This window comes from Clarias gariepinus, chromosome 11 (assembly GCF_024256425.1).
Source record: "Clarias gariepinus isolate MV-2021 ecotype Netherlands chromosome 11, CGAR_prim_01v2, whole genome shotgun sequence".
NCBI classification, from domain to species: Eukaryota; Metazoa; Chordata; class Actinopteri; order Siluriformes; family Clariidae; genus Clarias; species Clarias gariepinus.
Window position 1 is genome coordinate 6,475,720 of NC_071110.1, and position 17,090 is coordinate 6,492,809.

At 38.0% G+C, this 17,090-nt stretch overlaps 1 protein-coding gene across 1 annotated transcript in view; it reads right to left on the minus strand.

The window, feature by feature from the left end:
• Nucleotides 1-10,172, minus strand: part of trpc4b (transient receptor potential cation channel, subfamily C, member 4b) — a 38,370-nt gene extending 28,198 nt beyond the window's left edge. The window contains exons 1-2 of the mRNA XM_053507922.1: nucleotides 9,762-10,172; nucleotides 934-1,452 (exon numbers count right to left, since the gene is read on the minus strand). Coding sequence (XP_053363897.1) covers nucleotides 934-1,452; nucleotides 9,762-10,172 — 930 coding nt within the window. The remainder of the gene's footprint in view (nucleotides 1-933; nucleotides 1,453-9,761) is intronic.
• Between the last annotated feature and the right edge of the window lie 6,918 nt (nucleotides 10,173-17,090).

A 17,090-nucleotide genomic window follows, 5' to 3' on the forward strand; every position in this document is an offset into this window, starting at 1 on the left:
TAAGAAAAAAAAAAAAGGTTAAAATGACCTCTGATAGGAAATATTCCTTTGCAGAATTCTACACAGATCATTTAGCAGTTTCCTCAGAGGGTGACTTAATGGTCACTTTCTTACTGTAAAGTTATTAGACATTCGAGTCATTTGGAATTGATTCGTTTTACTACCTGGAGACATCTGAACTGGACTTACGAACATTCAAGTTACAAATTTCCGCAGATATGAACAGATCACGGTTCTACGAACATTTGTAGATGCAAACAAATCACGAAATTATCACACATTTACTGTACAAAAAACTAGTGCAGCAGATACTAATATTTACAATTATATAAAATATTTTCAGTGTGTAATATAATATAAGTATAATGTCCAAAGTCCGGGATATTGTATGTGTGTGCGTGTGAGGGTTCAGGAGAAATTAGTCGGCCTCACTGGTTTTCATCGATCAGTCCGGAAGCACGATTATAGAAAATGGTTGTATGGAAAGCTGTCCTTATGGTGAATAATTCTAATTTCAGAAAACCGAGGCGCTAATAAAAAGCAGCAATGCAAAGCGCCACTATGAGATAAAACACGGGTCGTTAGAGCAAACCAATCTGCAGTGGTTCGAGGTGACCAGACTCCTTTTACAGTCATTTACAACCCAGTCGCGTGCAAACGAAGATTCACTAAAGACTGAATAAAGATTGTTGTTTGTATTCAAATGTACAAGGAAATATACTGAGCCATCAAAGTTCAAACTGTCCGCATGTTTATCATACTGTAGTTACAGTACTAAAAAACTGGCAATGAATATTATGAAAATGCTACGGATCTCATTTTACATAGACGAACAGTACATTATATTGAGATCTGAATCCCAACAGAAACATAAAAAATCAGCTTAAAGAAAATGTTGTTCATCAGACCTTCTTAAAGTTCAACGCGCCTTACCTCTTTCTGTCGATATTTGATGGCCAGTTTAAGCCGAGCTAAGTCATTATTGCCCTCCTCATCCAAGAGGCTAAGATCGTCACGGAAGTTGAGGATAAGCTCCAGTTCACGTGAGGAACGTGTCTGGTCCAGCAGGTCCTTTGCAAAGCGATTACACTGATAAGACAGCTCCTCGTATTCTGTCTTGAACTCGTTCTCCACCTTGCTAAGCTCTTGGAGCTCCCAGCTGAGCTGGAAGGCGGTCAGGAAGGGGTCCTCGCTAGACAGTGCGATGAGTGACGGACTTGCCAGGGCCCTGTAGATGTTAAGGCGTGAGCGTGAGTGTCGGAGACTGTCCACATCTGAGCTGGATATGCACTCGGAACAGTTGCAGCGCACCTCATGAGGCTGAGGCACTGACACACCTTTCTGCACCAGCATCTTAATAATTTCATAATTGTTTGTGTGGGCAGCGAGGATGATGGGAGTAATGTCGGGGGTGAACTCCGAGAACTGTTTGTCCAGCAGGATAGGTGGAACCTGGTTGGAAATGAGAAAGACATGCATTATATGAAACAAAGGGAGAATGAAACTGGTCATTTTATACATACAAGGTCTGTCTGGAAAAGTCCAGCCATTGTTAATATAACAAGAATGTTTTGTGCGACATTGATGTAACCTGGCAGCCACGGAGAGTGGAATAGAATGTGCATGCATGAACAATGACAACTTCACTGTACTAGTCACTAGGGCGCTAGACAGCGCTAAGTGAGCATGGGTACTGTGCGGCTGTCACGTTTAAAATGACTGAGCAAGTAGAGCAACAAATCTGCATAAAAGTTTGCGTTTAGGTTTAGTATTTCTCCGCGGAAACAATTTGGAAGGCTTTTGGGGACAAAGCAACGAATTCAGAATCTGTTGAAAGTAAGACACATTCTGGAAGGCCCGCAAGAAGCAGAACAACTGAGAATGTTTAACATGTATATACAGTACCTGTAGCGCTATAGCTTACGGGTTGCAATCAACAAAGATCAGCTGTAGTTCCTAATATGAACATTTTGTAGAATAGAAGACGATTCCGCAGAAGATGAACTTTTTAAGATGAATTACTGTTGAAATTCAAATTAATCTGATTTCTTTACAGTAAAGAAACATGCTACACTCATAACCTAATGCGAAATATACTTCGAAGTTGTTTTTAGACATTGAACTGCGTCTCCAATGTGCAGATACTCAAAAAAGAAGAAAAAAACCCTGTTTTTTTGTTTCCTTTTTCCATTTTTGCATTGAATAGTGCTTAAATACATCAGTTAGATTTTCCCCCTAATGTGACCCCTTATAAGAGTTCAGTTCAGTTCCGAAAGTCCAATAAACATTTTCTAGGTACTCGGGTATTAACACAACATATACGATATAAATCTAAGTTGCTCCATGATCTTGTCCTTGTTCTTTAGAATCGTGCCAATAGTTGAATGATTCATGTGAAAAGAACAAGCAATGTCTGGGATCTTTTCACCTCGCTTCATTCTCTTTTAATCATTTTCACTTTTATCTTCACGCATGTTCATATCTTCAAAAGTTTGTAACTCTAATGTCATATGTAGGGGACTTACTGCATTATTTTTGGCCACCTTTATAATGTTAAACTCAATGTTTGATTCATGCTAGGATCTAGCTAGCTGGAAGACAAGCATTTCATAAAGTATGTTCTAAAGATCATCACAATAAACCAGATTTTATAAATATTTTTTATTGATCCAGATGATTTAAGCAAAACCACCAAGAAGTCTATAAAATGGTGGTGGAGCTCACACACCCACACACTTAAAACACAAATGAGGTCTGCAGTGAGCTAGTAAAGTTAAAAAGTACATGGATTTTAAATATTACTGCACCCTCCAGCGTGAGCTATCCATCCTTTCTATCCTGAAGGTTTCCCAGAAAAAATGTCATAAATATGCACACAACGTGGTTTGGAATGCTTCTCAGAAAAGTTAAAGGTTTGCAGGCCAATCTTTAGAAGCATGACATTGACACAAAGTCATGCTGAAGTGCTCTCACTTAGCTACACTTTGAAGTGATGGAGCCTGAATATGAGAACAAGTTTCTAAGATATCACACTCAGCCATTGAAGGGAAGTAACAGTTGAGCCAAACCCTGTCATTTAAACCATATTCCGAAAAAGTGTAATAATATTGGTAGTTCTGGATAGTGGAAAGCCATGCATGTCCATGTGTACAATAGAGCATAGCTGTCCCTGCTTTTCACATGGAAAGATTGGCTAATGCTGTCTCGCCACTCCATTAGAAATATACTAGTCAATCACAAACATCATCACTGGCTGTTCATGATACTTGAAATGAAACAATCTCTAAAAGATGCATTGGCTGTTTTATTGCTTCTTGGAGAAAGGTCTGACCCTCTACATTGATAGTTATGGAAAGCAGAATCTCAGTGGTAACGGCTCAGAGCTACTACTCAGAAGGTTATGAGTTCAAATCCCAGTATATACAGTACATACTGTACATGCATGTGTATACTGTCACAAATTGTGAGTCACTCTGGATAGACGCATCAGCCAATTGAACAAATGTTACGTGATGGCACAGACCCAGCCAGTAAGTGGGGTTGACACTGAATAAATTGGCCGAAAGTTCGAACAGGGAGCGCAAGCCCTGCTAAAACATTCTAGAAACAGTACAATAAGCATTCTGTAGAAGTCTGAAAAATTGGCTCCATTCTCTAAGATACAGTAATATATTGAGGGCGTATTCATCTACAAAGTCCGCAGAAGCAGTGCAGAATGTGACGCCATGCACCAGGTTTTTAGATTAAATGAACCAGTTTTCTGTGTTTGACAAGGATTTATGGATTTTAAATAAACTTTGAATGAGTAAGAAAGGCATTTTTGCCTTCCTACAGTATACATAAAATTCTGAATTTAAAATATTAAAAAATTCAAGTAATCATTGCTAAAAAAGTAATAGACAAGGGTAAAGCAAAGGTGATGGAGTTCAATAAACCTATCAGAACAGAACACCTGGAAACAAAAATGAAGAAGACTGATAAACAGAATAGGTTGGGGAGTATAAGGGGAGAAATGTTATTAATCCAGGTGCTTGGCAAAACCCCCAAGAGTGCACGACTCGACTGTGAATTTGAGAGACAAGTGGTGATTAGAGTACGGGAGTGATGAGCAAATCTCTCCTGCAATATCCATCCAAAACGCCTAAGCTTTGCAACTCCCAGAGAGGACAAGCTAGCAGAGAAAAGTTACACAAGATAAGGATGACTCTTTCCAGAGCGTGCCGGGAAATCCAGAACGATCCACAGACCAGGTCTAAAACCAAGTACTTTTCGAGGTTGGATGGTAGTGGCATTGTAATGACAGTGACATGTAGGCCAACAAATATGTGATATTTAAAATGAAATAACTGAGCAAACAATTATCCACCAGGGAATGACATTTTATTTTTATTTTACCTGGTTTTACCTTAACAATGGATAAGAAACTTAAAAACAATGAAAAAATTACTTTGAATAAACTTTGAAATGTATGGTAACATTTTGCGTTGTTGCTACATCAACGGAGCAACAATAGAACAGAGTGCTCACAACGACCTCTTCAAGCCTGTGCTTTGACCACGGTAGGTGCATGCCACATTGTCGAGGACCGCCATAAGTTTATATTACGTTCTTCTGATGCTTAAAACATTAATTTTCTAGATAAGGGCATCTTCCAAAAGAAAATGATTGACCAACACGTGTTTAAAATTTTACTAGTTTCCTTTTTTAAAGTCATTAAGGGTTCTACTGTAGTATTGGCTACCTTACGTTGGAGCTGCCACATTTTTTTCTGGACATGTTCAAAAACAAAAGTCAAAAGAAAACGTAGTTGAAGCAAAACATAGGACAAATAAAATAAGGTTGTAGTAACAACAGGTTTGACCATCTGTTTGACCATTTAATGGCATACTGCAAGCATGGTGAAATAGGAAAGACTGGATGGTGCTTTGATTGAAATGTCATTGGGACGTCACTGTGTTGTTGCGACATCAATGGAGTTCTCACAATGACCTCTTTAGGCTTATGCAATGAGCATGGTAGGTCTATGCCATGTTTTAGAACGCCACATTACATTCATCTGGCACACATGCAACAGGTTATCAGTGCATCTCTAGGTCACATTTAGTGACTCTAGTATAAATTCTGGATCCAATTCATCACTTTGTATTGCAGAACATCAAAAGCACCATGGTATTTACAGTATTCTAAGCGCCAGCAGCAATGATAGTGTAATAAGAACATCATTAGTGTCTAGTAAGCGTGTGGTGCAATCAACTAGGACTTACTGTAGATTTAAGTAAATTAGTGACAACTAATAGACGCATTAAGAACCTGACAGGGACAGGGACGTGGCTGTGAAGTTGTACAAACTTTATAAACATTACATTTACATTAGAAATATACATTTTTCCATTTTGACACTATTCCCGGTATGTTCTTCAAACTTTTTTGAATGCAGTGGGAACTTGATCATGATCTTCATTGGGCCCTACATGACATAAAGTTAATGGATTTTAAGCAAGGAGGAATTTTCCAGAAAATTAAAGTCCATGTGATGCAAGACAAACAAAAATAACGTTATGCAGATTGTCCACACTAAACTGATTAAGTACTGTTAGTTACTGGGAAGTACTGTTACTACTTGGGTGAGAAGCAGATCCAAATCCCGCACGCTATTTAGTTAGTTTAGTTACAATATACACGGCCTTTTAATGGAAATTATTGCAAAATGTAGAAATAGTAAAGGGATCAATAGTTTACAGGTGTGTAGTCAGTGTTTACCAGCATGAAAGTTTGTTGTTGGATTGATGGTTAGGTCAAGAAATACTGTATGTAACCTAAATTCACAGCCACATAATGAAACATTACTTCACACCTGACAATGAGTACATTAATCAGTATCTGCACACTACTAAAAAAAAATGGAAGGAAAAAACCCCTCCTCCCATCTACCGATTCGCCTGTTTGTGATTTATAGACATGTTAATGATGGTGATTTGCATATCAAAAGGTCACAAGAATAGCAGTGGGATAGGGATCCGATTGAGACACAGAGCTAGAGAACCACAGTCTGCATCACATCTGCAGTCTTTCGAAATCGCCAGCGGTTCGGTGGTCCTCCCTTCCTTCCTGTCGTTTTTATAAGAATCACCCACTCGGCTCTCGTCTAACCTCCAGAGGAGTCAAACCCAATCAGCTGTGAATGATAATGGCAGGAATTAAGCTCGGAAAAACAATGCTTCCGGACCTGCTGTACATCCCTGATGCATTCCGCTTTCGTTTCATCTTTTAATCTGAGGCTTGAGAGTGCACTGAGAGATACTCGGTAAAGAAACGGACACATTTGGTACTTCAGATACCAGATAGTGTTGGAGGTCACTGGCAAATTGTACTAACTGACAGAAAAGATCATAGTGCTTTTGGGGTTATATGTCAAAAGACATAATTACAGCATTTGAGAGTTCTTAAAGTCACCACACAGCCCAAACATTTACTTAAATATATTTACAGCACTATAGAATATTAATATTTAAACAATAATCCTCTATCTGGAAACAGAAAAAGAAATCAACAGCACAGTTTTGTTTAATAGCAAAAATAAGCGAATTTCCATAAGCAAAAGGTTCGGCTTTGGAGCGATAGGAAAAGGTCATATGGCCTGACCCTACAACAGAGTCATGAGTGCATCAGGGTAAGAAAGGAAGCGTCCTGTCCTTAATAAAGTAACATTATGTGGCAATAAAATTAAGTCAGCTGATGACCTGAAGGTACTGAATATCACATCTGATCTGATACGATGATCAAAGTATTCTAAAAAATACAGATTTTCTGAGATGTGCAAATTTGTATTTATCTGAAGTGTAGAATCTGCCAGACTTATGATAGAAGAAGAAGAAGAAGAAGCTTTATCTGCAATGTTGACATTTGGTTAGGCTTCTTATCTTTTATGCTGATTCTTGTCTTTTGTGTTATGATTGGTTACAAAAACTCAGTCTGATCTATGATTGGTTGAATGCTTTACCACATGAAAACATGCGAGCCAGTCAGTGCCCCTTCCTCAGCCCAGTAGATGGAAGTCTGGAGTAAAGGCAGGTGTGAGAGAGCTGTTTGCTATCATGGAGAAAACACTCACAGAAAGTATGTATTTCTTCTAACAAGAGAGACCCCATGAGCTCAACTGTTTACATGACTATTTGACATGATATGTTTACATATTTAATGGATTATTAAAAGTTGATATACCACCCCTTTAATTCTGATAATTCATTCTGATCAGACTGGATCAGGTCAAACGGATCCAACATACTGCAGGTGTTTATATGATGCATTTTTATTCCAATTGGACTATTAGCAAAATATTTGGTCCATTTAAATGCATGCAAACATTGTGTAAAACATTTACATATTTTCCATTTCTGACATTTACAACATCTTTACCGAGAGATTCTTATTTATAAATTTAGACAGATTAAGGGCCCTGCTCGGTGCCTCAGCATGCAGAGCCTGGCACCTCTGCAATTTGTGGGGAAATTTAAAATAAATGGACACCTGCAAAGTTTTCTTTTCATTAACTTTAACATGCTGAGAACTGTTTTAAACTAAGAAAAAACTAAAAACTAACTTTTTTTCTCATGAGGTTACATGTTGGAAAATTTATGATTTAATTAACAGTCCTATGAAACACCTGCCATCATGAATTCCCAGAGGTTCTAGAACCTCTGATTGAAGACTGTTATGACATGTTTGGTAAACCTCAACTGCATGCATACAGAAACTTATTAATGAAGATTTTACTGCATAATTAAATATCTGATTAAATATCATTTAAAACAAAACATTACAATTATGACCAGGTGTCATTACTAACTTTTATTAAACACCTGCATGGCATTTAAAACTTAATAATATTTTTGAAATTGTTACACTAATTTTAAGTAGTTTTAATCAATAGAACACTTTTTCAGAAAAAAAAAAATACACCAACAGAAACATGACAAGGTAGCCTCCAATTTTGGTCTGGAAGGTGTAATAACATCACCTGTCCTTAAAATTTAATTATGTGCCTGAGTTGAATGTAACCAGATATTATTTTAAACCCTCTTTTTCCTGATTGTGCAAATCTTACATAATAATCTCTTTATTATAGCAGTTTCTTACTGTGTATTCGAATACAAACTGTGTAAAAGCCTATCCTACTACAAAATTTCGCCAATGTTGTACCAGGTGAACTAACATTCCTAATGACCTTAGGCATGCTCATGGCTTTTATATGCTACACTGTAAAGTGACATAACATAGCAGTAACTATTGTGTATACTACTACTGGTATGATGAAATATGTTCAGTTAAAGCGTTGATTAATCTGGTTACATTGACTGCACTGGTGTGGGACAGAAAGTGGTAATGTTTACGCATTACACTAATGTTCCATCATGGTACAGACCTTGAGTGGCCCTTAGGGTTTCATTTGTTAGTTTTAATGGGGATTATATGTTACACAATATCCTCAATTAGTGGTTATTAGTGTAGTTTATTAAGCTATCGCATGTTGTGTAATATATTATTTCCTCATTAAAAGGAGGGACTACAAGTTAATTAATTCATATGAGATGTTGTGTAGCCTACTACAATACCCTTTCAGAAATAAAGGTACCAGCGTGGGCTTTATCATGTCTCTATCAACAATATGTTGGTGTCTATTGTATAGTGGTACAGGTTTTGGACTTTTAGAATACAAGGCAGCCTACGAGCCTGAATCCACAGGCAAGCATTAATCAAATGCTGTAAAGTTCAACAGCAGTGTTTCTGGCTGTCTTGCAAATGAGTTTTGTTCAATCTTTTATTCTAGTGTTTGGATAAGTGCAGGAAGAGTGCATTTTAGCATCTTAATGCTTCAATGATAATAATAATAAGAAGAGGTAAAAGTTTAAATGTAAAAAGTGCATTGTTTATTGATAGACTGCTATCTACACTCTTAGAAATCAGGGTACTAAAATAAGCAATGCTACAATATTATTATTATTATTATTATTAAGTTTAAAAGCTAAAGAGTACTGTTTATTGAGACACTGCTATATACATTCCTAAAAATCAAGGTAATAAAATGAACAATGCTTTAATAATAATAATAATAATAATAAGTTAAAAAGTAAAGGAGTATTGTTTATTGGCACACTGCCAGCTACACTAAGAAATCAAGGTACTAAAATGAGCAATGCTCCAATATTATTATTATTATTATTATTATTATTATTATTATTATTATTATGTTTAAAAATAAAGGAGTACTGTTTATAGAGAGACTGCTATATACATTCTCAGAAATCAAGGTAAAAAAATTAACAATGTGCCAATAATAATAATAATAATAATAATAATAATAATAATAATAATAAGTTTAAAAGTTAAGGAGTATTGTTCATTGGCACACTGCCAGCTACACTCTCAGAAATCAAGGTACTTAAATGAGCAGTGCTTCAATATTATTATTATTATTATTATTATGTTTAATATGTCTACTATTACTAATATATATATATATATATATATATATATATATATATGTATATATATATATATAATATTATGTCTACTACTATCACTACTACTACTACTAATATTAATAATAATAAGTTTAAAAGTAAAGGAGTATTGTTTATTAGCACACTGCCAGCTACACTCTCACAAATCAAGGTATTATAATGAGCAATGTTCCAAAAAAAAAAAAAAAAAAAAAAGTTTAAAAGTAAATCAGTCAGGTGAGTTGAAGTGGAGCTCCTGACCTGTTTCTCTCCGCTGGGTTTCTTGTGGTTGAGCAGCAGCTCCACGGCTCCCACCACCTCCTTGCGGATGGCGTGGAGCAGCGCGTCCCCGACATGCACGTCGTGCGCCAGCAGGAGCTCCACCATCTCCAGGTTCTCGTTCTCGATGGCGATGAGCAGCGCGGTTCGCCCCAGCGGGTCCACGCAGTTCACGTTGATCTTGAAGTAGATCTCGGCCTCGCGCAGCGCGCGCTTCACGCTGCCGTAGTCGCCCTTCTCCACGGCGCTCAGGTACGCCTTCTCCTCCGCCGACAGCTCGGGCTCGGCGCGCACCACGCGCAACCGGATGCGGTCGCGGCGCGACGCGGACCCGCTGCCTCCGCCGCCGCGGCCGGTCCCCCCGCCGCCGCCGCCGTAGTAGAGCTGCGCCATCGCACCCGGTCAGCTCGGTATCCTGAGCATTTGAGAGGCGCACAGGATTAGAAAGAGGAGGAGGAGGAGGAAAAGGAGAAGTGGTGGTGGTGGTGGAGCTCTGCTCATATAAACACCCGATTAGTGGAGCTGAAAACGCAGACGCGCGTAACAGCCACCCGTTCGGTTTAAACGCACTTACGCAGAGTGGAGACTTGTTGGCGCATCGTGTCTCATCGTGTCAGAATGATGGCAAAAAAAAAGCAAAAAAATTCAAACTCTAAGAAGATCATAATAAACCCTGATAAATTAATCCAACATCAAACATTACTCTGTAAAAGTGTTAAATTAAATTAATGAGTTAAAAGGCTACTACCATGCGTGACCTCGGAAAAGCCAATTATACACAAGGACCAAAATTGCCATGGAAACGCGTCTCAGTGGCTGTGTTTAAATAAACATAAAAGGGTGTATCTATCAGGCAGCAGGGTGGATTAGTGGTCCAGGGTCAGGGGTGTGATTTCTGCCTCTGGGTCTGTGTGCGTGGAGTTTGCATGTTCTCCCCCGGGCTTGGCGGGTTTCCTCCAAGTGCTCCGGTTTCCTCCCGCAGTCCAAAGCCATGCAGATTAGGCTAATTGGTGTTTACAGATTGCCTGTAGTCTGTGAATTGTTAATGAGCACGTAAGTGTGTGTGTGTTTGTCCATGTGGTTGATTGGTACCTCGTCTAGTCTCCTTCTCTAGCCTCCTCTAGTCTCCTGGGATAGGCTCCAGGTCCCCAAAGACCCTCTATATAGGTTCAGCGCTATAGACGCTGAGTGAGTGAGTGAGTGAATGAGTAATGTACAGTAATTAGCCTACTGTAGTTAATAAAACGTCCTATCAAGCATACACCTTATGAACACACTAATTAATTTTAATTTATTTCACTGCTTCCACAAAATGCCCATACTCACAGGGAGAAAATGTACTTTCCTGTACCATATCAATGTGGTTCAACCATTAACCACTATATTTATTTTATTTTTTTCCTACCTGGAAAGGTGAAAAAAATTGTTATACTTAAATCAGTATTGCTTCATATCTGTATCTATATCTGTGCATTGGTCAAAACTTGCTCTTTCAATGATATCTTTATGTTTCATACATTGGAGGACCCAAAACCAGTCTCAGAAAATTGTTTGTCTGTCTGTTTCTGTCCAGCCAGATTTTGTTACAGCATCACGCGAAACTGGCTGTGCAGATTTTATTGAAACTTTGCCAGTCATTCTGTATTTGCCTGAAGTTACACCTGCACCATAAATAAAATCAAAATGTTAAGGTGAAGTTAATATGAGCAGTTATATGTCAAAACTTGTCACATGTCAAACTGTGTAAAAAGTCAATTTTAACACACTGGAGACAATTTTAAGGCAAAACTTTATCCAAGCTTCTTTTTCGACTTCTCAGTTGTGATTCACTCTCCGGTTACCGAACAGGGAGTGTATTTGACTGATGACAAAAGAAGTACAACTTAACATAAACAAGGCGTAAGATACTCAAGCTTATGACATTTTATTTCTTTCTGTTAATAAGTTAGACAGAGAGTTCTTACTGATTACATTAAAACAAATCAGGTTATTTTTAGCTTTGATCTTTTCCCTTTAACAGAGCTAAGAGGCAAAATAAAAACCTGTTCCAGCACAAAAATGATTAAAGTGAGCCCCATGAAGACATGAGGTACTGTATTAACCCCACTGAACACCTTTGCATGACCTGAGGCACCAGCTGCACCCCAGGTTTCCTCACCCAACATTAGTGCCTGACTTTGCCTGTAGTATAGTACTGTATATATCACATCTGATAAAAAATTAACCATGTGTATTACACATTGAAAATAAAATAAAATCTGATGAATGGTATGTGAAAATGAAAAAAAAATATTACATGCAAACCATGTGATTTTTCACAGGTGATGTTCTGTAAGGGTTTTGGCATCAGACACTGTGTAAAAATGCAGACGTTACAAAACTGAGTAACCTGATTGGATGAGAAGCATTCTGGTCAAACTCCAAAGCTGCAGTTAATATAAGGCTTACATTATTTTTTTAAATTTCAGCACTTTAGGCTGACGGGTAGAATATATCAACTCAAACAAACCAGAAAAGTGGAAGAACATGACCTTCTATGCTTCAGTTGGACAATAATGATGCTATGTCAGTGTTTCCAATGGGTCATCTCTCTGTTTTTTTTTTCTTTCTTCTAGATATGGATTGATCGATTGTAGAGTTATAATGGCAGAAACCATTATACTGTTTTTTTATTTATTTACTATTGATGTCCAATTGTGTAAATCAACTTTAGTCCAAACCACAATAACTCAAAAACCTGTACATTTTTAAAATCTGGACAATGTGTGTGTAAAGTTCTGGAAAAGAAAGTCTTATGGCTCTAAAGAATAAACGAAAAGCATATTATGCACATATAAATAATGCTTCTAAATAAGTCCATTTCCTAAGACCATGACACCATGCTTACATAACAGAGGCTAGAATTTTATCGTCTGTAACTTGCCATGCAGTCTGATATATTTCTAGGTAATCAAGTTGTGCTATAATCAAATTGGAAAGTTCATTACTGGAACAGCCTGGCTGACTTACATTAGACCTATGTCAGTGTTTAGGGCTGAATGGAAGCAGTGTTCCTTAGCCCTAATTTAAGCACTAAAACACATCCATGTTTAGTTTATTGTGCCATACAGTATATGCTGCCAAACAGTATAGTCAACGTTTCTGCTTTTGGAAAACCTGTCAATGTGGCCTTAACATTTTTCAAACATGCTTAATCATTGTGTTTATTGAAATTAATCAAAGTGGGTTCCACATAGACCTAATATTAAGTAAGGACAATATGTAAGATTTTTAAATTTATCCAATGAGCCATGGATGGACAGGACAATAACTTTAACGAATGTACTTATCAAAGATTAGAATGGGGGGAAGGGGGGGGGGGGATCAGGACACATCTCAGTGTCTCCTGGTGCCAGACGTTCTTGTCCGATTTCAAAACCGTCTGGTTTGCACACATCAAACTCTCTAGAGCTTTTATACAGAACGATACACCACACAAAACATCTGGTAATTGACAGTTCTGTGGGTGGAAATGTGGTGTTGGTCAGAGAGGTCGGACTGCTTTAAGCTGACAGTAAGTAACATGATCACACTTTAAAACCATGGTAAGCAGAAAAGTTCAACAAAACAGGCAACATGCAAAACTTTAAATCGGACGAGCTACAGTACAGCAGAAAAGGACTACATCAGGAGCTGGTCAGAAGATCAGCGATCCTGGGCAGCTGAAAATTAGAAATCAATTACCTGCTTAGTTTCGGTTCATGCATGGCTAACTGCATGAGTGGGTATGTGTTTATTTTAAAGTGTCTGATGAGTGTATACACTTGCTCGAATGAATAATTGAGATGAATGAATAAAAACATATTCATTCTCAATTCTGCTCATACACAATGACATCATCAAGATCACAAATGTCTGTTTTGTATCTGCTAATAATTTCTTTAAAAAGAAGGAAAAAAAGACTGAATGCTAGTCACTTTTTACTTTGACCATTGGATTGAGAATTCAGCAGCACTGTGATATAGGAATCGTTAACAGAATGCACTTTACAGTAAATGGTGTGATAACATGTTGAACAGTGTATTGAGAATACCAATGTTGTCGTTTGTTTTGTGATGACATGCATTATACAAAGGTTAGGTATTTTTTTAAATGACTAATAATAAAATGCAAAACATTTTGCCCAGTATTGTGTAGGTTCCCCTTGTGCCACCCGGGTAGCTCTGGTCCCTTTGGCCATGACTCCACAGGACTGCTGTGGTGTCTGGTACCAGGACTTTAGCATCTGATCCTGTGGGTGCTGTGGGGCTTCAACGGATCAAATTTGTTTGTCTGGCATACCACAAGGGTGCTCAGTCAGATTGGGATCTGGAGAGTTTGTTGGCTGGGTCAGCAGTCTTCACCTGCTTGGCCCAGTACACAACAAGCTGTGGTACACTGGGTGGGACGTTTATAATTTGTGATGCATTTACTTTTCTGAATTGAGCTGGTTCTTGGTCCTTGTGGGCATGCGTGAGCCTTGGGTGCCCATGATCCTTTCACCAGTTTACTGGTACAAAATGGTACATCATTGTTTTTATCCTTTTTTTTTTTTTGGTTGATGGTTTTAATTTTATGGCTGATTTAGATTTCGAGGTAAAAATAACACAAATGGGTGTCTGATGTTCATTACTCTACAACAGCTTGTCATCACAGCTTGTATTCTTCTTATACCATTTTAACTTACTGTACCAATGCTTACAATTATCTATTTGTTAAAAAATATGTCCTATGTCTTAAACTTAGTGAAACATTCACAAATCAAGTTACTTCCTATAATTGTACAGTTATTTGTTTGTCTTTTCTGTGCCAATAAGGATGTGATGTTACAGAGAAACATCATTTTCAGCATTGAAGAGGACAGCACACTGGCATTCATTAAAATTTTATATTAAAAAAAAAATTATACCAATAGCATAATAATAATGGTACAGTTTACCCAAGTTTCCAAATTATTTATTTTTTAGTATTTACTGTATTTTGTCAGAATGTTATAGGGCTATTAAAGGATGCTGTAGGTAAGCGCGCTGGCTTCTTTCCTCTGAATGTTTTTCCTGCTAATGAATGAGTTCCTCTTCATTGATTTTTTTTTTCCTAAGGTACAACACTACAGCAAAAAATAGAAGCAGGGCATCCATCAGGATCAGGAGCAGCACATGTCGCTGTTGCTGTTGTTGTCAGTGTTGCTGGCTCATTGAGCATGCTGTAAGGACAAGGAGCAACCGTGTCAAGATGTCAAGGCTTCTCTTATAGATCTGTTTCAAGTGTTTTTTTTTTTTGTTTTGTTTGTTTTGTTTTTTCATCCATTCTGTTTTTAATTGCTTCTACAAGTAAAATTTGGGCAATTTACAATTTGGTTTGTCATTGCTGCAATTTCGTTCTATTGCAAAGTCTTTAAAAGTATACCATGTATCTTCTCAGATTTCACAGTAAGAAGCAAGAGAAAGAAGAACACACGTCACTCCCGTGCTACAAACGCGGCTGACTCATGAAATTACACCAAGCAATTGTTACTGCTTGAGGAATGCACAATTACAGCTTCAGAAACTCGAATAACGACTTAAATTGCTTTAGCATCAATGCAGAGGGTGATGTGTAGGCACATTAGAAAAGTCTTAATTTGCATAGAAAATGCTGAATGAATTAAAACATCCAGCTAGATGTGGCAAAATGCTTTGAATATCTTCTGTTGCCTAGACTACTCTTGTTCTTGGTATAAGGAACAATTTTTCTCGAAACGAACAGGTGGCAGCTGTAGAAAACGACACTAGTGCTGGAGCCTCAGGTGTAAGAGTTTATTTTTTTCATGATCTGTCCTGATCAAAGAGAAGAGACCATATAAAATTGTGCTTTAAGAGCATTTGACGGATGGTTGATTCTCTATTAAATTCATTCGTTCATTCTTTTATCTTCGGCGCTGCTTCATCCTGGTCATGGGGACTGTGGATCTGCAGTGCATTCTGGGAAAACATGGTATGATGTGCAAACACATTTATATAGCAAAGCAAGGTGGATCGGCATAGAAAAGTCATCTACGGGTTAAGAAAGCACAAGGGAACTGGAGTACTTGAAGTAAATCTGCATGGACACAAAGAAAACATGCAATAATAATAATAAATTGCTTCTATACAAAAAAAAACTCAATAACTGCTCAATTCTGTATCACTTCATCTCTATGATATGCAACCTGGCTTCACAATTATAAATGTGTACCAATTCATATAACTAGCTAGCATTCATTATGGGTTAATCTACTGTATGCTTACAATGGCAAGTGATGAAGTGGCAAGTGACTATTCATCTCCTAATTAGTGTATGTGCGAAACATGCATCTGCTATTTCTGGAAAGCTGCATGTGGATCGAGATTTTTCAGTTCTATGCAAATTGAGCGTAACGTGCTATGAGACAAAACAGAGTGTTCAGCAAGATGAAGGTTGGAGCCTGGAGGTTTTGATGTCAGCTGCCACTTTTTGTTCTAATGCGCTCTTTTAGTTTATAGACACACACACACACACACACATGCACACAGGATGCTGGGCTTTGGTTTTGCTCTCTCACTCTCTCTTGTTTGCTCATCCTGCTCATTGTTTCTTGGCTAAGTGCAACAGACAGACACTAATTAGACCCGTTCTCATCAGGTGTGCATTCCTTTCCATTCATATGACTCTTGCTTCATTACAAAGCGATCCTTGATCACAACCCTGCCACAACAATGTTGGCTTGGTTGATCCCTCTGCAAAATCCAGTAAATCATTTGGTCTGACGTTTATGCAGTTCCGCACTTAAAAGATTTGTTCCTATTATCATGCATATGATTTGCAACATGCATGGGGCAAGGTTGCTCAATGGTTAAGGCATTGGGCTACAGTCTGGAAGATCCCAGGTTTAAACTCTACCAAGTGTTAGGCTCTTGAGCAAGGCCTTCAACCCTCAAATGTATGATGAGGGTGAAGTTTAAAAAACAATTCGATCTGGAAAAAGGTGTCTATAATGCTTAATCCTGTAAACAGGGTTGTGGGGGGCCTATCCCAGGAAGTTTAGGGCATGAGGCAGGGTACATCTTAGATAGGGTATTTTGAGAACTTCAATTAGCCTAATCTGCATGTCTTTGAACCGTATGCGGAACGAGGAGAACATCCAAACTCCACGCACACAGAGGCGGGAATCGAACCTGGACAGGAATCGAACTTAGACCCTATACGTGCAAGGCGACAATGCTAACCACTAAGCCACCGTGCCACCTCTGCCAAATTCTTTTAATGTCAAAAGCTTATATATCATTATTATATATT